This window comes from Macaca fascicularis, chromosome 5 (genome assembly GCF_037993035.2).
Source record: "Macaca fascicularis isolate 582-1 chromosome 5, T2T-MFA8v1.1".
NCBI lineage: Eukaryota > Metazoa > Chordata > Mammalia > Primates > Cercopithecidae > Macaca > Macaca fascicularis.
Genome location: NC_088379.1, coordinates 51,359,386 through 51,386,950, shown reverse-complemented (window position 1 = coordinate 51,386,950; position 27,565 = coordinate 51,359,386). Strand labels below are relative to the sequence as shown.

Sequence of the window (27,565 nt, the reverse complement as noted above, 5' to 3'; positions counted from 1 at the left end):
CTGCGTGGGCTAAGTGCCTGGGGTTCGTCCTAATCGAGCTGAATAGAGCTGTAACACTCACCGTAAGGTCCAAGATTCCATTCCTTGGAATCCGTGAAGCCAAGAACCCCAGGTCAGAGAACAAGAGGCTTGCTGTCATTTTGGAAGCTGCCCGCCACCATATTTGGAACTTTAAGAACGAGGACCCTCAGTAACACCATGATTCAATTACCTCCCACTGGGTCCCTCCCATGACACATGGGCGTTATGGGAACTACAGTTCAAGATGAGATTTGGGTGGGAACACAGCCAGACCACATCAGGCCCTGTGGCCACAGCATGCCTGACTGTTGGAAGAACACAAGGAGGCAGAGGGACTGAAACAGAGAGAAGGAAACGTGTAAAGGCAGACCTTGTTAGGCCTTGTAGAGCATTTTAATGATTGGGGTTTTTACTCTGAGTTCAATGAGTTCTGAGTGCCGAGTGATGAGTGCTGGAGGGTTTTAAGCAGAGGAGAGATGATGATCTAAGCTTTTTTTTTTTTTTGAGACAGGGTCTCACTCTGTTGCCCAGGCTACAGTGCAGTGGCACAATCTTGGCTCCCTGCAGCCTTGACCTTCCAGGCTCAGGTGATCTTACCTCCTCAGCCTCCTGGGTAGCTGGGACTACAGGTGTGTGCCACCATGCCTGGCTAATTTTTTGGTAGAGACAGGGTATCACCATGTTGCCCAGGCTGGTCTTGAACTTCTGGGCTCAAGTGATCCTCCCTCCTAAGCCTCCCAAAGTGCTGGGATTACAGGCATGAGCCACGTCAGGCCTAATTTAGCTTTGAGAGAGATCATTTTGACTTCTGTATTGAGGACACACCTTAGCAAATGATAGAAGAAGAGAGACTAATTTTTATACGTTATTATAAAAATCCAGGAGAGATAGCAGTGGTTTGGACTAGATAGTGGCAGTGTATGAATTCTCGTATAGAAGGTAGCGCAGAGAGGATTTGGGGTGTGCAAGAGAGAAGACATGAGGATTGCTCCAAAGTTTCAGTGTAAGCAACTGAAAGATGGGTTGTCTCTAACTTGGGTGGGAGGAATGCTTTTAAAGAGATTAGATCAGAATGTGTTAAACTTGGGATGCCTTTCAAGTGAGGATGCTGTAAGGGTAGTTGAAGACACAGGCCTATGGTACTGAGGATAGAGGTCTGGCCTGGAGAACTTGGGAAACGTCAGCCCATGGCAATATTTAAAACTGGAATACTGGGTGAGGTCACTCAGAGACTGAGTGTGGGTAGGAAAGACGAGTTGCCAGGACGGAGCCATGGGGTACTCCAGTGTTGGGATGGCAGGGAGAATGTGGCCCAGCAGAGGACGCTGGGTGGAGAGGGAAGCAGGAGGCAAATTAAAAAGGCACAATATTCTGAGAGCCAAGTAAAAAAGTTTTAAGCAGAGAGGTGGCGAGGGGGTGATCAAATTGTGAAGTGTTGCTTACGGATCTAGGTACCGTAAGAAAAGCACTGAGAATTGAATAGTGCCAACCCCACAGATGGTCCCTTTCCTCTATTTCTGAATTATGATGGCTTCTCTAATGATTCTTTGGAATTTGCACCTCAAAGGAATGACAATGACTAAAGAAGTTGAGGATCCTGTGGTCACTGGGCTGTTCACAAATGCATCTCCCATTGTGGGCACATGGTAGGAGTGCCATGCATAGAGAAGGCCACTCGGTTTCCTTAGCCAGTGAAATGTAAGCTAAGTAACGTTTGCCATTCCTGGCAGGAGCTCTGAGAGCCAGGGAGCAGTCTGCCACATTTCCTTGGCTGTGAGCAACTGTGGGAACATGTGCCAAGAGGAAACGTCTATCAGCCAAGGTCGGAGTTGTTACAATGAGCAGAACCCCCTGCTGAACTTGGATAGACATCCAGTATGAGAAATAAACTTTAGTTTTATTAGTTTTATGTTGGGACAGCAAAACTTAACCTATCCCGAGGAAGCAATGCCTGAATACAAAAATAATATAAACAGTGGTATCCAGTGTCCATTGATAACCAGTAGATTATACATTTCAGGATACAAAAATTTTACTTTTCCACACCAGGGGTAGAGAAAATCCAGCAAATAACATAGATGATAAAACGTGGCCTCATTGTAAGTTTGCTTTTTTTTTTTTTTGAGATGGAGTCTTGCTCTCTCTCCCAGGCTGGAGTGCTGCCAATAGTGTGATCCCGGTTCACTGCAACCCCCACCTCCTGGGTTCAAGCAATTCTCCTGCCTCAGCCTCCCAAGTAGCTGGGATGCCAGGCACGCACTATCACGCCTGGCTGATTTTGTATGTTTTAGTAGACAGGGTTTCACCATGTTGACCAGGCTGGTCTCGAACTTGTGACCTCAGGTGATCCGTTTGCCTCGGCTTCTCAAAGTGCTGGTATTACAGGCGTGAGCCACCACGTCTAGCCGGTATTATAATCTTATGGGACCACTGTCTTATATTCAGTGCGTTTTTGACTGAAACATTGCTATGGGTGCATGGCTATATTTGGTCTTTGTCCCCAGTTCCTGCACAGAACTTCTAAAACCTTTGAAGTTTACTGAGAGAGGTATCTTTTGTTCTACATAATGAGTCCCTTTTGATCACACTTGAGTTTATGCTAATGAGGTCACTTAGGGTGGGGCCCCTGGATAACCTCAGGCTCAGGCTGGTCAGCAGGAACACCTCCTGACCTTTGAGCTTTGGGGAGAGAGGGCATCTGGAGATCCAGCTCCATAAAATAAACTCTTGAATGGTAACATTTGGAGAGCTCCCAGGTAGATGAACACAGCGAGGTGCTGGGAGGATGATGCGCTCTGAGCGGGCGTGGAGCTCCAGACACCTCCCCATGCCTTGCCCTCTCTGCTTCTTTTCAGTTTGGCTCGTCCTAAGTTGTAGCCTTCATCATAAACCCTTAAGTGTAAGGATTTTCCTGAGTTCTGTGAGCTGTTCTAGCAAATTATTTGAACCTTAAGCGGGTGGTGTGTGGGAGCCCCTTCGACTTTGTAGCCAATCTGGACAGAAGTGAGGGTCACCTGTGGGCCCAGTATTTGTGACTGGCAGTGGAAGTGAGGCAGTCTTGTGGGACTCAGCCCTTAAACCTGTGGAATCTGACACAAACCCCGGGTAGTTAGTGTCAGAATTGAATTGGAGATACTCAATTGGTGTCCGGGAAAATCACAGAATTGGTTGATGGTGTTGGAAAACACCCTACCAATATAACACGTAAGTTAATTTTTAACATAATATCTGACAGGGTTTTCACATGTTTTAATATTAGAGAAGAAATAGTGGTGTAAGAGACAAAGAAATCACAATTATGCATAAAAGAATTTTATTTAGTGGCCAGATCCCAATGAATAATGTCAGTCATTGCTTGGTTCTGCTAAAATGTATTAGATATATTCTTAAGAAAGTGTACAGTTGCATCACCAAAAGCTGTTTAATTTGGATTGTGTAGAATAAAAGAAAACTACATAAGTCTTTGTTCTTTGATAAAAATTTTAAAATATAAAAAGGAAAAAAAGAAACCCAAAAGCAGTATTCAAAACTAACAAATGTCACCTTGGACTATTTACAGTAAGACGCCTTTTTGACAGGACAATCTTGTTCTCAGCTTGTTCCTTTCCTCACATTTTACTTACAGGGATTCTCACTCCCCCATCTTATCCCTATTCATGACTTCTTCCATTCCTGTCTCACATGAAACAGCCATCTTCCATGCTCCCTCACGCATCTTTGAGTCTCTCTCTGACACTCCTTTTTCCTACTCTTAAATTATCAATAATTCTATTCAACAGACATTTATTGAGCACCTAATACGTGCCAGGCACTGTGCTAAGAGGTGGGGAAAAATACAGAGATGAAAAGACATTGACCTTTTCCTCAAGAAGTTCAGATCTTGGGTTGAATTAAAAAATGTTTTTCTTTTTTTTTTTTGAGATGGAGTTTCGCTCTTGTTGCCCAGGCTGGAGTGCAATGGCTTGATCTCGGCTCACCGCAACCTCTGCCTCCCAGGTTCAAGTGATTCTCCTGCCTCAGCCTCCTGAGTAGCTGGGATTACAGGCATGCGCCATGACACCCGGCTAATTTTGTGTTTTTTTTTAGTAGAGACAGGGTTTCTTCACGTTGGTCAGGCTGGTCTTGAGCTCCCGACTCAGGCGATTCGCCCACCTCAGCCTCCCAAAGTGCTGGGATTACAGGCATAAGCCCCACACCCAGCCTGAAAAATGTTTTTCATATTATATTCCATGTAATCCCAGACCTCTATCGGGTCAATCTGGGGATTTCTTGAAAGAAAGTGCACTCATGGAGGGTCTGTCCACTTGGCTCACTCCAACATAGTTTGAATTTGGAATTCTGTTCTTCTTCATGAAGCACAGTCTCAAAAGCCCACACCTACAGTCTGAGTTCTGAACTCTCAGCAGGTGGGAACTGGGAACCGCGGATTGGCTAGCAGGGGAGCCAGCTGTGTCCATTTGGTTTTTAGGAAGGGTATTCTTTTAATCGGATTCTATAAATTCCAAATTTGAAAAGCCCTTAATCAAAAAAAAAAAACCTACTAAATTTGAGCAAAAGATATGTATTAACAAAGTCTCCCCTGATTTGGACTTGCAACAAGATACTCTAAGGTGCCTATCTTTGATAAATGTCCAGCAGCAGCTCTTTTTATTACCTCTGCACATCCATCTTTCTTTCCATTTTTCTGTGATATTTTCATAGCTTCCAATGTAAGCCTGCCGGTTACCTCTGTTTTTCTTTGATCATGGTTGAACCCAAAGCAAGCTCAGCTCTTGCATTTGGTCTACATCTTTGTCCATGAGGCTTAGAGAGACTCATGGTAGTTACTTAAAAGAAAAATAAACTATGAAATATAAAACATTGTACATGGCATACTATGAAAGCAAACACTAAACCATACCTTCACTGCCCCCTTCTTGTTCCAGGCCTGGCAGACCACGTCCCTACACATATTCACATTTGGAAATCATTCTCAGTTACAGTGCATCAAGTCCAGATCACGGTGGCGGGCTTTGCTCTCACAGTCTGTGGCATATGTCTCTCCTGGGATCCACGCAGCCGACCACTGAACAGCGACGAAGGGGGCTTTCGTGGGAAAGTTCTACTCACCATGCCTTTCCATAGGTGACACAGGGTCACATCTCAATACAATTTCTGTCCTATTCGATGATACACTATTATCCATTCAAGAATATTAGTGCCAGATTGAGAACTTCCTCACGAGCTGGTTCCAAGCCCTTTGGACCTGAAGGCAACTTCGGGAGTTGGCATTACTCCCAAGGAACATTTGGCCTGCCCTACTCGGTAGGGTGCTTGAGACATGTGGAGAGAATGGGAAGAGGAGGGAGTGCTGGGAAGGGGAAGGATAAGACGTGATCATGCACAAGCTTCTTGCTCTGTCGTGCATATATTTTCAGTGTAACAGCGTGTATTTCGACACATAAGGGCTTGTGCTTTTTCATTAAAGAAATAACTCGCCCTGAAAAGCTCATTTGGCAAATGTGGCCATGAACGTGTGTGTGTGTGTGTGTGTGTGTGTGTGTGTGTGTGTGTGTGTGTGAGAGAGAAATGAGGTTCTGTGTCAAGTCCCGTGAGTGTGTCCTACTGGCCCCTCCCCCACCATCACACCCACCTCACCAGCAAGGAAAAACTGATGGGTTACACCTGGTCAGTCTGATACTCAGAAGCTTCTGACAGGCTTTCTGAGAAGCTTAGGAAATTCTCCTGGTACTCAGAGCAAACAATCTCATAGCGGTAATGCCGGAACTCCACGGCAAAGGTGCCAAAATAAGACAGGAAGCACATGACCAGGCCCCACTGGACCCTGGCTGCGTACATGTGGATGCTTTGGGCCATGAGGATGAAGTCTGGGGAGAAGCAGTCAAGGAAAATGCCGTCATCAGCCACATTAAAACTGGAATCTTTTCAGGGCAGAGACAGATTATAGGAAAAGTCTGGCTCTCCTCCTCACTACCAAAACTAGTGGCCTGCTAGAGTTTGTTGAACAGGAAAATCTATATGAATAATAACAGTTAACATTATTGAGCTTCTATTTGGTGGTAGACATGCTTTTAGGTGCTTTCATGGATAGTATCACTTAATCCTCACAACAATCCTATTATCATTGTTTTTGTTTCTCTTTTTCACATGTTCTATTTGCCCTTAAATACTCTCTTATCCAAATAATTGTCAGTTTGTTTAAAAACAGGGAAACTGAGACCAAATGGGTAAGTAACTTACCTGAGGTCACACAGGTATTAATCGGCTGAGCTGGACTCAAACAAGCACTCTAACTCCTGAGCCATATATTCAACAGCTCTACTCTGTAGCTGCTTACAAAACTGGGAGATTAGAAATAAAGGATTACAATTCCAAAGTAATTAATTGGCCAGAAAAATAAAGCAATTTTTTTTTTTTTTTTTTGAGGCAGAGTTTCACTCTTGTTGCCTAAGCTGGAGTGCAATGGCGCGATCTCGGGTCACCGCAACCTCTGCCTCCCGGGTTCAAGCGATTCTCCTGTCTCAGCCTTCCAAGTAGCTGGGATTACAGACATGCACCACCACGCCTGGCTAATTTTGCATTTTTAGTAGAGATGGAGTTTCTCCATGTTGGTCAGGCTGGTCTCGAACTCCCAACCTCAGGTGATCCACCCACCTCGGCCTCCCAAAGTGCTGAGATTACAGGCGTGAGCCACCGCACCCAGCCAAAATAAAGCTAATTTTAAAAATATCACTGCAAATGGTGAGCCGAGACCAGCCACTGCAGTTCAGGCTGGGTGACAGAGCGAGACTCCATCTCAAAAAAAAAAAAAAAAGAAGAAAGCACGGCAAATTGCAAATGACTATGAATTCATAGCTATCATTATATCTGCAGAAATAATTTCGAACATATGAAATTACTAACTACTGACATGTAAGCTGTGTGTGGCTCTGCAGTGCTACTAACAGTGTCTGAGTGGCTGGCCCGTCTGTCTCTTCTAATTTTTACTATTGTCTTTCAGACAATACTGTATAGACTAGTTTCATTCCTCATATCATGTTTAAACTTGTATGATAAACAGATGAGGCCAGGTGGGGTAACTCACGCCTGTAATCCCAGTGCTTTGGAATGCTGAGGTGGAAAGATCACTTGAGCCCAGGAGTTTGAGGCTGCAGTGAACTATGACTGCACCACTGCTCTCTAGCTAGGGTGACGGCAAAGACCCCATCTTTAAAAAAAGAAAAACAGATGAGACTTTTATGCCTGGATATATATGGAATGTGTGTGTGTGTGTGTGTATCTGTATCTGTATATACACAACCGAATAAATGGAGGGAGGAGCTGGGAAGAAGGGTAAAAAGTTCATAGCATGCTTTTAGTGAAAGGCCAAGTGTCTGAGGAACTAAATACATTTACTTAGAAAGATCAGAAATGTCTCCTTAGAATTAGTTTTATCTTCAAGACCTGAAATCGGGAAATTTTCAGAGAGCAAGAGTGTGAAATTACTTCAGCCAAACTTTGCTCTGACTGGGCCTTAATCCATTCACCTGAGAACCGAAGGGGGAAAAAAAAAAGATTCCATGTGTTCAGAAAGAGCATGAAACAGAAGCATTTGGTGAAAGCTCAAAACATGGGATAGGCCGGGCAAGGTGGCTCATGCCTGTAATCCCAACACTTTGGAAGGCTGAGCGGTGTGTATCACTTGAGCCCAGTAGTTCGAGACCAGCCTGGACAACATGGAGAAACCACGTCTCTACTAAAACTGCAAAAATTAGCCGGGTGTTGTGGTGTGTGCCTGTAATCCCAGCTACTCTCGAGGCTGAGATGGGAGGATGGCTTGAACTCGGGAGGCAGAGGTTGCAGTGAGCCAATATCATGCCCCTGCACTCCAGCCTAGGCGACACAATGAGACCCTGTCTTAAATCACAAAAAACACCTCAGAATAATTTAAAGCCTGCACATTCTTCTGAACAAGGGTGCAAAATATTGCCAAAGCAATATTAACTTATTACTTAAATTAATGGAGAAAGCATATCTCCTTATATCTTATATTGGCAGAGTTTTGATCTTTTTGTTCATAGAGTATTTATTAGGTTGCTAGCAGGAACCACGTTTTTTGGCTTGAACTTAAGACCTTAAATGTTCTCTATCTAACGTGACTGTAGAGCTTTGAAAAATCAGCAAAATGGTGAAATGGGAATTTGTGAATGAAGAAGAAATAAATAGTCCAAATACTCCACTAACTAGAGACTGGGCTCTGAACTATGTATGTTTTCATATTTTATTCTTTTCCCCCCTCATCTTAGGGTCTGCTTCTATTCATATTTTAAAGCTACTTTCTCTCTCTTTTTTTTTTTTTGAATTGATATACTTTGTTTTTTTCTAGCTATTTTTGAACTTATTTATATTTATTTATATTTCAATAGGATTTTGGGGAACATGTGGTGTTTGGTTGCATGAATAAGTTATTCAGTGATGATTTCTGGGATTTTGGTGCACCCCCCACCCAAGCAGTGTATAGTGTACCCAATTTGTAGTCTTTTATCCTTCATCCCCCTCCCATCCTTTCCCCTGAGTCCCCAAAGTCCACTGTGTCATTCTTATGCCTTTATGTCCTCACAGCCTAGCTCCCACTTATGAGTAAAAACATAGACGTTTGCTTTTTCATTCTTGAGTTACTTCACTTAGAATAATGGTCTCCAATTCCAACCAGGTTGCTGCAAATGCCATTGTTTCATTCTGAAGCTACTTTCTCTAACTTGGGGTCCTGTAGTGGTTAAGAGTGCAAGAGCTGAGCCTGAGTTTAAATCTTGATCCACCACACATCATCTGTGTGATCTTAGGCAAATTAAACTTCTCTGTGATTCACTGTTCTTACATGTTAAGTGAGGATAAAAAGAGTTGATACATTTAAAGTACTTAGAATAATGCCTAGCACAGTGTCTAAATATTGGTGATTATGATGACTAAAGATGTGTAATTGTGTTTTCTGTACAATATACCCTTTAGGAACCTTGACTCCTTTCTCTGGTTTCCTGAGGAGGGCCTTATTGGAGGGAACATTTATTTTTGCCTTTTATTTTTTGAGCCAGGGTCTCACTCTGTCACCCAGGCTGGATTGCAGTGGCATGATCACAGCTCACTGCAGCCTCAAATTCCTGGGATCAAGCGATCCTCCCCACCCAGCCTCCCAAGTAGCTTGGACTACAGGTGCACACCACCACTCCCTGCTAATTTTTCTAAAATAAATTTTTATAGAGACCAGGTTTTGCTATCTTGCCCAGGCTGGTCTTGAACTCCTGGACTTAAACAACCCTCCTGCCTCAGCCTCCCAAAGTGCTAGGATTACAGCATGAGTCACAGCACCAGGCCTTTTTTATTGATTGATTGTTAAAGACAGAGTCGATGTTAGCTCACTGCAGCCTCAAACTCCTGGGTTCCAGCAAGCCCACCTCAGCCTCCCCAGTAGCTGGGATTACAGGTGCTTGCCACAACACCCAGCTGAATTTTATATATATATATATTTTTTTGTAGAGACAGGGTCTCCCTTTGTTGTCCAGGTGGATCTTGAACTCCTGGCTTCAAGTGATCCTCCTGCCTCCACCTCCCAAAGTGTTGAACGCTTCTGATTACTCCACGCCATGGAATGAGTGACTGATTTGATTGGTGGGATGGGAATTGGCAGGCTTCTATTGGACCACACTACCAGTAGGTGAGGTCACTGCACTCCATCCTAAGCTAGACTCTCTCTGGGATCTGTGTGGGGCTAAGCGGAGTGAGGTGCTCTCCTCTGCCTTTCCCTGGCTTCTCTGCTTGTTACTGGGTGGTTAAGTTGAATTCCAAGGTGTGAGAGAGGAGACCTGCAGCATTTTCCTTTCCAGGTTTACTAGGATAAAGGCTGATTTCTTCATCCCCATCTGGCTCCTAGCATCTACTCTCAATTAGTTCAAACTCTGAGGGGAGGAAGGGAAACGGATAGCACCCCAAAGCCTCAAATATTTGAGGAAAACTACACACGCAGCGCTAATCTAGAGCTTGAATTTGTCTTCCAGAAAAGCTTCATTGTTTTCCGGAAAGATATAAATGTATTGGTCCTCTGAAATTCATTTCAGAGCTACAAATGAAATGAAATAACAGGGCCATTAATAAAATCACAGATGAATTTTTTTAAGCTGGAAAGAAAAATGACAATTCTTTTTTTGGCTATGCATTCTCTGATTTTCACAAATAAGAACTTTTACATCATTAGTGAAAGGAGAGTGTATGACACCATTCCTGAAGACTGAAACAATCTGGAGAGGGCAGACCTTGTTTCATTTTCATTTCTCCATCTCCCCTTTGGCATGAAAAATCGGTCTGAGAGTTTTTGTTTTTATACCCATTTACCTCTGTTTTTCCTTAAGATTCTGAGATAATCTGGCGGAATATCCTAACCCACTGGGTTCTGCTACAGAGACAACTTCCTTGTTTTCATCTTACTGGCAAAAGAACCTTTTCACATTCAAAGGATACAGAGGACCACACAGAGAGTGATAGACGCCGACAGAATAACTCGTGGAATTCCAACTTTCCGTCCTTCATTCTTGATGTTGACCTTGAGTGTCAGCGCAGCCTGGATCCAGCAGGTCAACGTGCCAAATCCAAAAGTCAAGGAAGTTCCAACATTATGGATTTCTTCATCATTCGTGAGCTTAGGGATGAATGGATAATGACACATGAAAGCCCATTCAGCAAAGAAGACAGGCAAGTTGAATGAATATATGAGGGGAAAAGATAGGAAAAGAAATATCCCAACAATGGGATAATAGATTGTAGAAAGATTAGTTCTTTGTTCTATTCTCAAATGGTTTGAACTCTGAGGGGATGAAGGAAATAAACAATAGCCCCAACCCTTAAAAACATTTGTTTAGAAAAAGTAAAACACAGGAGAGTTACAGAAAAAGAAATGTTTCTACAAGCATACATCCCAAACTTTTCCAGGCTAAGAAAATGCGACCAGGGATTTGGACATGGTTTTTGCTTTGTGTGTGTGTGTGTGTGTGTGTGTGTGTGTTTCGTTTTGTTTTTGTTTTTGTTTTTTTTTGAGACAGGGTCTTTACTCTGTCTCCCAGGCTGAAATACAGTGGCGTGATCACGGCTCCCTGGCTCAAAGCGATCCTCCCACCTTAGCCTCTGGAGTAGCTGGGACCACAGGTGCACGCCACCATGCCTGGCTAATTTTTTTGTTTTGAAGGAAAATTTGTATTACTTTGTTTTTTATGTACAGAAAACTCAACAGTGTACATTTAACCCAGCTTGGTGGTAAGTTCTTTAGCCTTTGCCTTTTTGAGCTTGGCAATGTGAGCTACAAACTTGGGACCCAGGAAATTGCCTCCCCAGCGACGGAGGATCTCATCGGATCTGTTGTTGTAAATGGTCCTGATAGCTTCCACCAGCTTAGCCAAAGCTCCTTTGTCTTCCAAGTTAACCTGTGTGAAGGCGACAGTGGAGCAAGTCTTCCTGTGGACTAGACGTCCCAGTCTTGCCTTCCCCTTGATAATGCAGTAAAAGACCCCCATTTTACGACACAGGGCAGGCAGGAAGACAACTAGCTCAATGGGATCCACATCGTGTGCAATCACCACCAGCTGAGCCTTTTTGTTCTCCTCCAAGGTGGTGACAGTGTTAACTCCTGCTTGAAGGGCAAGTGGTCTCTTAGTGGGGACGTCTTCTTTGCCAGCAGCTTTCTTCTCAGCCCAGGCCAACAGCCTCTGCTTCTTCTCTCTCTTTTTTTTTTTTTTTTTTTTTGAGATGGAGTCTCGCTGTGTCTCCCAGGCTGGAGTGCAGTGGCGTGATCTGGGCTCACTGCAAGCTCCGCCTCCCGGGTTCACGCCATTCTCCCGCCTCAGGCTCCCAAGTAGCTGGGACTACAGGCGCCCGCCACCACGCCCAGCTAGTTTTTTTTTGTATTTTTAGTAGAGACGGGGTTTCACCATGTTAGCCAGGATAGTCTCGATCTCCTGACCTCGTGATCCACCCGCCTCGGCCTCCCAAAGTGCTGGGATTACAGGCTTGAGCCACCGCGCCCGGCCATCTGCTTCTTCTCTTGCTTTGTCTCTGGTCTGTACCTGTGGGCTAGCGAGCGCAGCTGAGTAGCTGCTTGGCGGTCCAGGGCCTGGGTGAACTGGTTAATTGCAGGAAACACTTACAGAGGTTAATCACAGCCGCTTATAGAGGATGGCTGTCTGCCGTTGCAGCCTGATATAGCGGGGCAATTTCACAAAGCGAGTGAGGTCACTTTTGGGCTGGATGTCCCATCCAATGCCAAAATTTTTAGGCCTTTTCTCAAACCAGGGATTCACCACTTTCTTGGCCTCCTGCTTCTTCACGACAGCAGGGGCCGGAGCCACCTTCTTCACTTTGGCCTTCTTTCCTTTCAGCACCTTTGGCAGCGGGAGGAGAGAGCTAATTTTTTATCTTATTTTTTTTATAGAGATGGTGTCTCCCTGCGTTGCCCAGACTGGTCATGAACTTCTGAGCTCAAGTAATCCCGCCTCGGCCTCCCAAAGTGCTGAGATTACAAGCGTGAGCCATCGATCCTGGCCAATATATATTTACTGATGGAGGACAGCCAATTCTAGGCAAGTCAATATTTAATTGGCACAGACAACTAAAACCCTTTAAGCTCTGTTCTTCACTCTTACAAAACTGGCCCGTCTATGTAATGTGACTAATTCATTGTTTTTTGTTTTTTGTTTTTTGTTTTGAGATGGAGTGTTCTGTCGCCCAGACTGGAGTGCAGCAGCATGATTTTGGTTCACTGCAATCTCTGCGTCCCGGATTCAAGTGATTCTCCTGCCTCAGCCTCCCAAAGTGCTGGGATTACAGGCATGAACCACCATGATGCCTGGCCTAAGTAATTGTTTTTGTTGTTGTTATTGTTTGTTTGTTTGTTTGACACAGAGTCTCACTCTGTCACCCAGGCTGCAGTGCAGTAGTGCGATCTCCACTCACTGCAACCTCAGACTCCTGGGTTCAAGTGATTCTCATGTCTCAGCCTCCCAAGTAGCTGGGATTACAGGCATATGCCACCATGCCCAGCTAATTTTTGTATTTTAGTAGAAATGGGGTTTTACCATGTTGACCAGGTTGATCTCAAACTCCCAACCTCAGATGATCCACCTGCCTCGGCCCCCCAAAGTGCTGGGATTACAGGCGTGAGTCACCACACCCGGCCCTGACTCATTGTTAATGAGAATTTTTTTTTTTTAGTTTTATTTTCCCATAGTAATAAGAAAAACTGTCACCTATGAGCTTTTGCCACATATAGAGATCCACAGTAGGACAACAGTATTTCAAGATTCATACTCAAGGCTTTTATAGAGGACTCCCATTTAGGTTATTGCTGTTGGGGGTTATAGATGTAAACTCCCCAAATCATTACCCACTGATATTTAAAAAATATATCCATCACTTAAAACTCTTTTTGTATTTTCATGTGTATATATACATATATAAATATGTAAATATACATATTTTTCAGATTATCACCATTAGATCATAATTTTTTTTAGTGAATAATACTTCACCAAGACTATCCACTTCTTCAAAAAAAGAAAAAGTCTATCCACGTCTTCATCAAACCTAGCATACACGTTTGAATACATATATATGTATTTGAGATGGGGTCTTGCTCTGTTGCCCAGGCTAGAGCACGGTGGTATGATAAAAGTTCACTATTATATATTTACATATTTTTAAAAAATTTTCTTCCTTTTCCTTTTCTTCAACATATATTTTTTAATTGCACATATAGGAAAGTAAAATCTATTGTTGAAGATATGGCTTTTAAACCCATTGTGAAAGTATTATTTTTTTGAATTGCCATTGCCTTCAGATGTTTTGTTGTTTGACATTGTTGTTCATAATGGTTGCATGAAATCAATATTACTTTCCTTTTACACTTTTTCTATTGTTTTTGGCTGTAGGATTTTTACCTCTTTTTTGGAAGAAGCCATGTTTTCTCTCACGGTTCAAAAGATACATTTTCAAAATTATTTAAAATAATGATACCTGAAATCAAATTTTGCTTCTAGAAAATTGGTTTTCCAAGCTATATAAATCTATTCATTTATTATTTTTAATCTTTAAAACAAGATGATATAGTTACATAGTTCAAACTTAAAAAAATTATAATGAGGGATCGATTGAAAAGTCTGTCTCCCATCCCATATACTAGCCACCTGGTTTCTCCATGGGAAACTAATTTGTCATTTCTCATGTATTCTGTTATATTTCAGCAAACGTTCTTCATAAGTAGTGTCAACATTCATAGTCTTGAGTATTTGTGGTTCACCAAAGCCACCCAATCTTGGGGATTTTTCTAGGACTTTCGTAAGGAACAAAATGTGTTCTTAGTAACTCATCAAAGCCCTGGCTGAGAGAAATAATAGTGATTGAGCACTTTACAACATGCGTGTATCCTCAGCACAGGTCGGCAAGTGGGGAAAGACTCCCACCAAAATTTCAGTTAAAATGCCCCATGCCTTGCCTTACATTTTGGATTGTAACAGGATAAACTCTCAAATATTCTCCTGGTAATCACTGCCTCAGCCCATATATTCTAAGAATGCAGTTTTCTGGTTGCTTAGCTGGATATAGATGGGAGATAGAATAGTTAGAGAAATTGGTGGGATTGCCCATTTACAACTCGCCAAGCAAAAAATACTTATTGGGTTGCTACTATGTGCCAGGGGAAGTCTTTGGGAATGAGTGATCCATTCATTTGGGAATGAATCAGCCAGTGCTGAGGGTAGGACAAGAAATGGCCTTAGAAAATCCACTACTATTTTCATTAGGAACATTACTAAATTAACACTAGAATGCTGAGGGTCTTTAATGCCTATGCCTTTTGGGGTTTCATTCAACAGACAGGGGGAAGAGTGTCAGGATCAGTGTTTGCCCACAAGGAGGAAGTTTCTAGCAGTAGTATAAATAGCATAGGTTGGAGGTTGGTGGGGAGGGAGGGAAATCAGTCAACCACTATCATAGTACAGAGGTTTCCTTGTCTATTTCACAAATAAAATCATTCTTGTCAAGAGTTGGGTAATGGTATTGGCAAGGAAAATTATGCTTAAAGGTTGTGACCTTGGGCTTCTGAATTTCTAGGAAGAAGAGTTAGGAGTAGTATATCTTTATACAAGCCATAAGTGTCCTAGAGAAATTCTGGGCTTTCAAACTTGACTTCCGCATAAACTTGCTAATCTGAAAGCATGCTTTTATCCAAAAAGGATGTTTGGTGTTTAGTTATAGAAAGGCAATGATCCTATTGGTTTTCTAGAAGGGTACATTAGGATCCAATTTGTTACGAAAAAAGTATAAACCACTTGGAAATCCTCTGTAGAAAATATACAGCTGTTCTAGTAGCTGCTTTTCTCAGTGGCCACACTGTATTTCATGGCATATTTAACACCCTCGCACGTTTAAGAGAACTCAGGAAGACCAGCCTGAGAGACTAGAAGGGCTGAACTCTGGAGAACCTGTGCATATTAGGAACCAATGTTCCTAATTTTTTTTTTTTTTTTTTGAGTCTGATCTTATTTGTCACTCAAAAAATCTTTTTCCTGACTGGATTCAGACTTAGAAGTAGAAGCTCGCAGAGAGGAAAGTCGGCGTCTCTTCACAATTTGTTCCTTGCGCTTCTCTTTAGCCTCCTTCATTCTCTTGGCCAAAAGTTTAGCATATTCTGCAGCCTGTTCCCTATTTTTCTTAGTACACTGCTTCTTCAGAGCAATACGCTGCCGTTTGTGCTGCAGGACACATGGAGTAACAAGACGCTGAATCTTGGGTGCTTTGGTCCTAGGTTTCTTACCTTCTTTGTTTAAGGGCTTTCTTACAACATACCGGCAGACATCATCTTCTTTAGAGAGATTGAAAAGTTTGACCGGGCGCGGTGGCTCACGCCTATAATCCCAGCAACTTGGGAGGCCAAGGCGGGCAGATCGCGAGGTCAGGAGATCAAGACCATCCTGGCTAACACGGTGAAACCCCGTCTCTACTAAAAATACAAAAAATTAGCTGGGCGAGATGGCGGACGCCTGTGGTCCCAGCTACTCGGGAGGCAGAGGCAGGAGAATTACTGGAACCTGGGAGGCGGAGGTTGCAGTGAACCGAGATCGCGCCACTGCACTCCAGCTTGGGCGACAGAGCGAGACTCTGTCTCAAAAAAAAAAAAAAGAAAAAGAAAAAAAAAAAAAGAAAAGTTTGCAGATTCTGCTAGCTCTTTTAGGCCCCAGGCAACGATGTACCCTAGTATCAGTCCAGGAATAGCCTTCTGTCTTTTTTTTTATAATAACAAAGTTGAGAACGCTCAGATTGGCATCCACGATGCAACCACGAACTGATTTTCTCTTTCTTTCTCCAGCTTTCCTTGGTCTGTAACAGGAATGTCCCTTAGTAGCAGGTGGGCACGGCTCTGGGTCAAGATGATGACCCTGCTTCAGGGAAACCTTGTTTGTCATTCCCACCACTGATTCGGACCACATAACCCTTCCATTCTTCACCCAGAGCTTAAGCAGCAACTTGTGTGGCCACAGGCTTCTCATAAAAAGTACAAAGTTTGGCCGGGTGCGGTGGCTCACGCCTGTAATCCCAGCACTTTGGGAGGCCGAGACGGGTGGATCACGAGGTCAGGAGATCGAGACCATCCTGGCTAACACAGTGAAACCCCGTATCTACTAAAAATACCAAAAAAAAAAAAAAAAAAAAAATTAGCCAGTCGTGGTGGCGGGTGCCTATGGTCCCAGCTACTCGGGAGGCTGAGGCAGGAGAATGGCGTGAACCCGGGGGGCGGAGCTTGCAGTGAGCCGAGATCGCGCCACTGCACTAAAGCTTGGGCGACAGAGTGAGACTCCGTCTCAAAAAAAAAAAAAAAAAAAAAAAAAAAAAAAAGTACGAAGTTTGCGTTCATCTTCCACTTTAATGAGTTTCTGGCAGCCAATGGCTGGGAAGGAGATGTTCAGCTTCATCTTGAAATAGCTGAACGCCTCCGAGGCGCCATGGAAAAGAGTCCTAATTTTTTTTTTAAAAAAAAGGTTTGTGCAGAATTATATGGGCCATATGGTGATTATACCTCAATAGCTTTGATAATCTCACAAGTGAAGGTCTTACCAGTGTCAGAGGGAGGTGAAAAAGGCCAAATCAAGTACCTGAAAATTACCAAGTAAGGTCATTCCGAAGGAAGCCAGACACAGCGCCACCAATCCACTAATATTCAGCCACGGGTTTAAAACCTTCGGTTTCAGTTGTATGAAGCGCAGAACAGCTACCACAAGGGCTAGGAATAAAGCAAAGTCTTAAAATGAAAGAAATTAAATCACGCACCTAGGCTGTGAGGCAGAATTCTATTATTATTATTATTTTTATTTTGCTGCTGCACTACTTTCTTAGGTAAGAGGGAGAAATCTAAAGCCACAATGTGCAAAATTAAACTTTTCACCACAGTACATTTTACATCTCTGGAATGATCCACAATTTTTCAGAGAAACTTTCCATGCAATGCTTATGATTATTTAGATGTTTTATTACACCCAATCTGGGGAAAGCAGAGAGGCAGAGAGGCAGAGAGGACTCGAGGCAGCGGCTGTACGTTACTTAGGTGAGGCAAGGATGATAGGACTATGAATGGTGGTGTTCTCAGAGTTTTCAAAACAAGGTCAGCACAGGACAGACTGGCTTAGGAGAGCACTGCAGAGGCTTGGCACACAACATATAAGATGGGATGAAGACAGACCGACTCAGTCATTCTTTTTTTTTTTTTGAGACAGAGTCTCACTCTGTCGCCCAGGCTGGAGTACAGTGGCCGGATCTCAGCTCACTGCAAGCTCCACTTCCGGATTTATGCCATTCTCCTGCCTCAGCCTCCCGAGTAGCTGGGACTACAGGCGCCTGCCACCTCGCCCCGCTAGTTTTTTGCATTTTTTAGTAGAGACGGGGTTTCACCGTGTTAGCCAGGATGGTCTCGATCTCCTGACCTCGTGATCCGCCTGTCTCTGCCTCCCAAAGTGCTGGGATTACAGGCTTGAGCCACCGCGCCCGGCCAACTCAGTCATTCTTTAGCTTAGAACAGTGTGGAAAATAATGATAGGGTAGGAACATAATGGGAAGAAGACAAGGTTACCACTTCTAGACAAAACTACTGGTGCTAGTGCCATAAACCATTCCTGGGGAGAGGAAGAAAGATAATGGAAAGTGTACAAGTTCCTTTATTACTGGTTTTACTCTCACTTCCCTTTGATTCTACTTAGAGGTGTTCACTGTCAAACAACAAAGATAGTTAATCTAAATTAGAGAAGTTACAATATTCACACATATGAAACCTGTATTTGAACACAGCAGATTGGGAGATTTGGTATATGCTGAAAATGGTACCTAGGATATCAAGAAAACTCAATTCCTGAAAATAATATTAATTACTCATTTTAAAAGTCCACTCTATCTTTTGAAGCAAATTGGTATCAGAGAATTTGAAGAGAGAATGAGGGAAGTTACTTAGATTTCAAATCTGACTTCTAATAGTAACCTTGGGATAGTCCATACTCAAGGCCCTAATCTAAGGATGACCTTTTTTTTTTTTTGCCTAGTGCAGAGATATTTTCATATTTATACAAACAGTTGGCAGAGGTTAGTCAATAAATGATGAAAAATCACCTTCAATTAATGTAAATTATATCAACATGTAAGGAAACAAACTTACTACTAAGATAATTTATTTTGACATTAAGGTTCAGCGGGAAAGACAATTAGAAATTCAAGAATTACCTTATTTATACAGCAATTAAGCTGGTAATTATTTGCTAAAGGTTTTTCTTTGATTACAGGCCATTATTAGTGGTCATTAATAAAGAAAATCTATCCACAAATTTGCATTTCCCAAGTATGTTAAATTTCATAGTATAACCCTATGGCTTTAAGCTCGATAAGTTGACTTTTAGTTCTAAGTCCTTCTGATCAAAGAGTGGTATAAAACTTGATTAATATTTGGATTTTAGAAACAAAATAGAGATAAATCATGATTTATAAAAATCTCAAATTGTTCAGCCCTGATATATATTTTAGTATATGCTTCAGCTAGTATCCACTGTTGATCGGAAAATTAATACATTATACCTGGGTTGACAACAGTTTCTCAAACTATTGGTTTGAGGGACCTAGGTAGGAATTATATCTGAAGTCTTTAACAATGACAATAACTATCCCAGAGGATGAAAAATAGGCACAATGTCTTATTAATTTTAGGATAAGAATAGGAGGAGGAAGCAGGGGAGAGGAGTAATTCAATACACAGCACTCCATCACAAAGTGGTCATCAGCTAAAGAGGTCATTAGATTAAGCCTAGAGAGCTCAACACAGGCGCCATAGGATATCCTTCTAATGAGTTGTGTATGGCTGTTAGGACATAATAACAAGACACTAAGACAGCACACTTAATTTTTGTTTTCTTTTTTTTGAGACAGAGTCTCACTCTGTCCCCAGGCTGGAATGCAGTGGCATGATCTCAGCTCACTGCAACCTCTGCCTCCTGGGTTCAAGCAATTCTCCTGCCTCAGCCTTCCAAGTAGCTGGGACTACAGGCCCATGCCACCACACCCAGCTAATTTTTGTATTTTTAGTAGAGACAGGGTTTCACCATATTGGTCAGGTTGGTCTTGAACTCCTGACCTCAGGTGATCTGACCACCTCGGCCTCCCAAGTTGCTGGGATTACAGGCATGAGCCTATAATATAGACGAAGTCTCTCTCTGTCACCAGGCTGGAGTGCAGTGGCGCCATCTTGGCTCACTGCAACCTCCTCCTCCTGGGTTCAAGCGATTCTCCTGCCTCAGCCTCCTGAGCAGCTGGGACTACAGGTGCACGCCACCATGCCCAGATAACGTTTTTGTATTTTTAGTAGAGATGGGGTTTCACCATGTTGGCCAGGATGGTCTCTATCTACTGACCTTGGGATCCGCCTGCTTCGGCCTCCCAAAATGCTGGGATTATAGGTGTGAGCCACCACGCCCGGCTGGCTAATTTTTTTTTTTTTTTTAATGACCACTGAAAACTCTCTCTGGTCATTTTGTGGGATAGGATCGTGCTGGAACTTGACCTAAGTCCTAAACCCAGTTCCTGAAATGGCTCTTCATGTTGACCCACCCAGCCAAACAGTTTGTTCCTTTATGCCCAGGGGAACAGAGGTGATGGCCGCTCTCTTCATTATCTATTTCTGTCCAGTAAACACAGGACATGCAACATCTCCTGGTCCCTGCGTTGCTAGCTGTCCTATTTGTAATATGAATGGTAAGTCATCTTATCATGAACAAATGATGAAATTCAGCAGGAAACAGAAACCAATTTGAAGACAGGGATTTAACCCAACACTCCTAACTTCCAGAATTGCATTCTAAACACCACACTTTGCCCTTTTTTACCTCTTAACTCCATTATTAATCAGATCAGGGGAGGCAAGCTTTCCTTTTAAAATAGAGTCTGGCTGAATTTTTAGAACGATGGATCTAATAAAGATTTTGCCCCGTAACAGTTTTACTAACACTTAGGTATGAATGGAGGCAGATTTGGACTGTTACGAAGTCCATTTTCAACCAAGTAGTGATTTAATTATACCTTCTTGAAAAAGACTTACGGGCCATTTCAAAGCCATCTTTATATATGCTAGCTTTTACCACATTCACGTTCTGATCAATAAATGTATTTCATTAAAAGTTTTAGATTTCACTAACAGTTTCAGAAAAGATTTTAAAAACTCATCCTTCTGTGGTTTTTGGCATTTAGAACGGTCCTTTGCTATACAGAGGTGTCCCCTACTTAATTTTCCTGTCTATTTTTAAAAGAGTGCAAATCAAATAATGGCTGAGTTTTCTAACTACATTTTAAATTTTGAGTCTGACTGGGTTTTTAAAGTTCAAAACTCAAAATAACGTCTCTTCCTTGCAGTTCTAAACTGGTACCTAGCCAAATTTTTGTTTTGTTTTGTTTTGTTTAGTTTTACTCTTTATGCATCAATAATTCCTATTTATGACTGCAGTAGAACACAACCATCAATATGTTTTGCCTGAAGGGAGAGTGGCTGCTATTAGGTGACTGAAATCATTCAGTTATTAGCTTTATCCTCACAACCTCCCCAGGGCAGGAAATTATATTCCTTTGAAGACATTTGTCTTAGGTCTTTTTCTCTCCCACCCCATGGAAAGAAATGCAGTTTCAAGACAAAGAGCATAACTAATTCTCTAAAGAAAATAATTGAGCATTCAATCTTTGATTAGTCTGCCAAAAAAGATAAAATATCTTTGCTAATTTTAATACATGCTACATTGACTCAGTTTTAGATTGTAAATTGTAATCTATACGGCTGCTAAAAAGCAGTGACTGATAGGCGGTGTGGGTTATTTCTTAAAGTCAGTTATGTAGACTAAAATAATAGTCTGAAGTCTAACAAGGGCAGGCGTGGGGAGATGAAGGTATCCACAGTTTAGAGAAGGAATCATTAGTAAACTGATTCTTTTTCACTCTCAGAGTTGATAAATAAATACTTGTTGGTTTGCTCCCATTGAACACTAATCTTAATCAATTTTATGTCTACCAGATGGTACTAAAAATGATGAACGATAATACAGAATAAACACTGGATGTTGTAATACCTTAGAGCAAGAGCTAGCAAAAGCTTAATTGCTTCTTGGTGGAGCAGGAAGGACTGGAGAATAAGATGATGACAAATGTCATCTGGAAGAGGGGATCTTGCTTTCATTGCTTTGTTTTTGGAAATGCTTTTGTAATTAGTCAATTATAAGCCTTATAACTGGATAAACTTGTGAGTGATACAAACTGGGTTTTTAAAAATTATACACGTAAAGACTACTGGGAAATATCAATTTGTCTTAAGCATACAAAGGAAACAATATGTGGTTTCCAATGTGCTCACTGGTTTGTTTAAAGCCCAGTGGAGGACAGACAGCTGGTGATAGCTTTTTTATATTCCAGACTTGAGTATCACGCTTAAATGAGGTAGTATTTGCAAAGCGCTTTGCATTGTTCCTGGAATAGAAATGATGGCTATTAATTATTGTTGCTGCCTCCTGTGGGATGATCATACGAATAGATGGCAGCCTGCAAGCCTAAGTGCTATGATGGCAGAGGGGCCAGGAAACGTCCCTGACCCTGCCATTCAAGGTTCACTCTTGGGGCTTTGTGCTCTGTTAAATGTGAATGTTCTTTAGCAGCTATTTATGTCTTGGGATGAATAAGTTTATTAGGTCTTTTCAGAAGAATGGTGTCAAGAGTAGAAAAAAGGAGCACATATAAAGGTCCTGGCAGCTCTGAGGCTGAAAGCAGTGACAAACAAACCTGACTGCCCAGGACTGGCCCTGGTGCCCACGGGTGCACTAGATGCTGCAGGTGCCATCCATCTTGATACTTGTAAATATCTAGGATGTGAAAATCCTGACTGCCAGGGGCATAAAGAGGAGAGCTTTTTTAAAGACTCAGCAACTCCAGCATCAGGGTATATTTAACTTTCTCCTTAGTGGTAGTATAGCAGCCCATGCCTTCCAGATGCTTCCTGCTTTGGCAAATGGGATATGCTTTGGGGAAGGCTGGGGAGGGCTTTGACGGAAAGGTGGTTAGCTCTAGGGAAGAATCGTGTTAACTGTACAGAAGCTCCCCTGTGTACTTCTTTTTGAAGCTTACAGATTCAAGAGAGGCCTGATGGGCCTGATGGGAAACATTCTCCATGTTTCTCATGTTCTGGGCTTTCTGAACCAACTAGTTTCTGCCTGTGTTGCATGTGGGACCACCCATCTCCCTTGATTTTCCACTGACTTCTAAAGGTCTTCCCATTCTTATAGCAAACATTAAAAAAGAACACATTAAGAATGAGTAGGAATTTTGGGGGGGAGGTGAAATAACAGGTTACTTCTTTGGGGGACATGTCCCACAAAGGTTGAATATTCCCTCAGTAACACTACTACCTTTTACTTGGAGTGAAAGTCTCACCATCAAAAGAACTACTTCCAGAACACCATTGTGGGAAGGGTGGGCTGTCTCTGGTCCTTTCTAACAGCATGCTGACAGTGACAGCCAGTTGACTCTTGGAGAGACACTGGGAAAGCCTGGCATTGAGGAGATGGTATACAAGGTAGATCTGAAAAGGGATAGAGTGCATGGCTGGTTCCCACCATCTCCGGAGGACTATGCAGGGTCGTGGATGCACTCACAGAGGGACAGAATATTACATGAGGGTCTTGGACCCCAAAGAAAAAGTGAGGAACTGGGGCTAGATATGAGTACCAAAGGTTTCTTCTTCTTCTTTTTAAGCCTACTTCTCCATTTGCCAGCTTACTATGTCTACAGGCACAGGAGAGAGTGTAATCTTAATGCTAATGTTGACCTTTAGGTTTAAAGACAGTATCTACACACATCAACAAATATCACAAAGCCCATGCATTTTTTTCATCTTTGCTAGCGACGGAATAAATAAAGCATTCTTTTCAAAGCAAACGTATTATACAATATTACATTCTCATGCAGGATTTTATACCATGAAATATATTATTTTATGCAGCAAAATAAATCAAGTCAAGAGTATCTGAATGATAAAGATGGTAAAGGGAAGAGAAAATGTAAGGACAGCAGGGTGAATATAAATGGATGTATGAGAGAAAAAGACCTTTAAGACAAAGAGCTGGCTTCAGCATACTGATGTGATGTGATACTAAATGATCAACTAAGCCCCCTATTGTTTCGATAAGGGTTTGGGAGAATTTAAAATAAAAAAGAAATGTACCAAAGCACATAAAGCATTCTTTATACTCTTCTTACCTAGGAAGGCTGCCATGTTCATAACTTGACTAAACACACAGCTTGCAGGAGGATCATCACCTGCAATGCTTGAAAAAGATGAAATGTTTTATAGTTACTATATCAAAATCTATGATCCTCCTAACTTTTCCTATGGTCCCACAGAACAGAAGAGAATTGCTGGGTTACCTTATATATGGTGCATGCTTCACACCAGGTTTCCTGGATAACAAAAAAAAAAACCACAGAAGCTCAGGTTAAAGCACTGTCATTTGTGCAGTTTAACCTTCCCAGTGGGAAAGTTTTTGCTAAATCTATTGATGAACAATGAAATACCCACAGATAAACTTTACCTTTCAGCTGAATTCAATGGTAAAATTTTGTCATCTTCCACAGCTATGAAGTATCTATCAAAAAAGAGTAAGTTTATAGAACAAATAAATTGAAAAAAGAATCATTTGTTTCCCAGTTTTATTAAACTAATTGCACTAATTCATATTCACTTTTTCTAACTGAGAAATGCTCTTTTACAATTCTTTACCCATAGCTCATCTAGTTCTTTGAAGCTCAAATGTCATTATTAGTAATATTTCCTTAATTTTCAAAACATCCCCCAAATTGATGGCCATGCTTATAAACTGGAAACTAGAAAACAAGGAAATAGACCTTATAACTTTGAGCAAACTAAAATTAGGGTTCAGTTTCTAACTTCTCAGGAATATGTGTCCTACCTTTCCTAACAAACTTTAAGGAACTAAAATAATTTTCTTAAGGTGAATATTACCTAAAATAAGCAAGCGTGGGAACATTTTGTGGTAAGCCAGGACTTCTGATGTAATGATATTCATTTTATAAACATATCAGACCCAGTCGTGAATAACTTGACTATGAACTGGACTGCAGATGGAATCCACGGCATATTAGCATCAAATTCGAAAATCTTGTAAATAATTAATTCAAATAACCAGTTTACAAAATGTTCATCACAACAAGAACACATGAACACAAAATAAACTCGTATTCTTCACCACCTGCTTTGCATAACTATTACTCACTCTTGTTACTTTGGTTAACAGAAAATGGGAAAGAAATGAGGACTTCAGCAAGGTTGAATTAGTAAAATATATTATTTTGAAGTATTTATAAATACAGTCATATAGATATGCCATCTACTATTTTTTCAGGGCAGGGATAGTGTCTTGCTCTGTTGCCCAGTCTGGAGTGCAGTGGCACGATCTCAGCTCACTGCAACCTCTGCCTCCAGGGTTCAAGTGATTCTCATGCCTCAGTCTCCTGAGTAGCTGGGATTACAGGCATGCACCAGCACGCCTGGCTAATTTCTGTATTTTCAGTAGACACAGGGTTTCGCCATGTTGGCCAAGCTGGTCTCAAACTCCTGACCTCAAGTGATCTGCCCGCCTTGGCCTCCCAAAGTGCTGGGATTACAGGCATGAGCCATTGTGCCTGGCCGCCATATACTATTAAGGTTCACATTTTTATCTACATTGCACCTGAATCCTTAAATAATTAAATGAGCAAATACTCACACTATCCATAATCCAGCTGAAGTAAACAAAGTAAATACAAGAGGTAGGAACATCCATACGCTGCATTTCTTCCCATCCATGCCTGTACCACTGAAATAAAATAGACATGTATTAATAATTAAGGCAAAACATTTACTTCACTCTTTCAAGATAGAAAGTTTAGTCTAACTGAAAAAAAAGTGTATTTTATGAAACCATGATTCAAATTGGTATCATCATTCCCACCTACTCACGTGGGAAATCCCTGAAACAGTTACCATGGATGATTGTTATCTAGCTTAAATATTCCAGAGTTTTAGTTGAGAACTAATAGAAAATTTATTTAAAAAAAATTTTTTTTTTTTTGTATAGATGGGGTCTAGCTATGTTGCCCAAGCTGGGCTTGAACTCCTGGCCCCAAGTGATCCTCCTACCTCGGCCTTCCAAAGCCTCACAGGCATGAGCCTCAGTGCCTGGCCAGAAAATTTTTCATAAAAACATTTATCCTTGTATAAGTATTGACACATTTAAGAAAAGACAAAAGAGTTTGGGTTAGGTTAGGACTTTCGCTAGAAGAGCTAAGTACCAAAGGTATACTTCAACCTACTTTTAGTGCTAATATTAACATTTATGTATTTATGGATCTGACATGTACATAAATCTATAGGCTGGCAGACGAAGGTGTTAAAAACAAATGGTTACTAAATAAATCAGCACTTATCAGGAGGAAATGACAAATGCTTTGCAAATCTGAACTTTTCTCATGACATGTTATTGAGCAGCAATCTCAGGAGACTAAAGATGAATGCTCTGTAAAACAATGCATTGTGTATAACTTTAAATTAGTGCTAATAAACACAATGAAAAAATACATATGTCTGGCATTTTGGATGTAACAAAAATATATAAATAAAAAATCCCCCCCACACAAATGAAGTGAAAACTAGAAGCTCCAGAAGTGTCTATGAAAAATTATCAGTATTAAACATAAAGAAATAACTATCACTTTATGTCTTAACTGCCAGACAAAATCTATCTGAGACACTGGATGCCAACATAATCCTTATGGCAAAAACACCTGTTCTAAGAAAATTAAGTGCCCTAGTAACTTACACTGGAGACCTGACAATCAGAAGAATAATGTGATTAAATGGCACCTCTAGGGAGATATCAGTGCTCTTTATTTTGAGTTTTACAATTAAAACAAGTTTTTTACAATTTTTTAAAATATTTTTTTACAAGTTTTTGCAGTTAAAGCAAGTTTGTTTACTGGGTTTGAACCAGCACTGCCCGATTTGTGAATACCTCCGAGACAACTGCTTTCATATGCTGGGACTCCCTGGACCCTCCAAGTGTTGAGACAAGAGAGGGAACATGATGGTCACTTCGGGATGGCAAAACAATCCCTTCTGCAACATCTCAGGAGGTCTTAGTTCCCTGAACTGGTCTACCTGATTACGTAGATCTTTCGGACTAGGAGATAGACACTGGGCCTAATAAAGTGTCTTTCAACAGTTGTGCCTTAGTCTAAACACATACCTGGGCAGTGGTATTAAATAAATTACAGAATCTAGGAGTTGAAAGACATTAGAGCCACTTTCAATAATTTAATTTGCAATGAATCTAATCCAATACAATCCAACTCAAAATTATTGACACCCTACCTGTGCCAGGTACTATACCAGGTGGTGGAAATACTGAGGCGAGGTCTAATGAATATGACTATTTATACGTAACATTCTATGCAATATATAAAAACTATTGTATGAATTAGTGGTCCATGGCTGTCTAGTTTATATAATATGGAAGAAGAGTGAACATTTTAAGCATACACAACATTGCTAGTCAGTCTCTATTCATTTATTTATGTCCAAAAAGTTGTGGGCTCATAATAAAGCTCTCCATTATGCTAACAAAAATAATTCCATAAGTAGTCAAATGTAGAGGGAGCACAGAAAATAAGAGTGATGGTTGAGTATGTAAACCAATTATTCTAGGTCTGCCACTGAAATAGGGCCCTCTAATAGGATAAGTATAGCCAAGATGCTTAGGAGATCTGGTTCCCAACCTCGGCTTTCCCAATAACTGACTAATCGGGTCTGGGTCGTTACTTAAATCTGTAACACCATTTTCTTATGGTTTTACAGAATCTAGGAGCTGAAAGACATTTCAGCTGAAATGTCTTTCAGCTCCTAGATTGTGAGATTCAA

General features: G+C 41.5%; 1 protein-coding gene across 3 annotated transcripts in view; it reads right to left on the bottom strand.

The window, feature by feature from the left end:
* Positions 1 to 3,317: 3,317 nt before the first annotated feature.
* The window catches only part of TMEM150C (transmembrane protein 150C), an 87,904-nt gene continuing 63,656 nt past the window's right edge, over positions 3,318 to 27,565 (bottom strand). For 2 of the 3 annotated variants that reach the window (XM_005554935.4, XM_005554936.5), the window contains exons 2-8: positions 25,377 to 25,466; positions 24,183 to 24,236; positions 24,019 to 24,051; positions 23,851 to 23,918; positions 17,187 to 17,314; positions 10,513 to 10,690; positions 3,318 to 5,888 (exon numbers count right to left, since the gene is read on the bottom strand). In XM_005554935.4, coding sequence (XP_005554992.1) covers positions 5,680 to 5,888; positions 10,513 to 10,690; positions 17,187 to 17,314; positions 23,851 to 23,918; positions 24,019 to 24,051; positions 24,183 to 24,236; positions 25,377 to 25,466 — 760 coding nt within the window. In that variant the 3' untranslated portion in view covers positions 3,318 to 5,679. Of the gene's footprint in view, positions 5,889 to 6,236; positions 6,363 to 10,512; positions 10,691 to 17,186; positions 17,315 to 23,850; positions 23,919 to 24,018; positions 24,052 to 24,182; positions 24,237 to 25,376; positions 25,467 to 27,565 lie in introns of those variants that run through there. The other variant, XM_074039826.1, reaches the window with a different exon arrangement.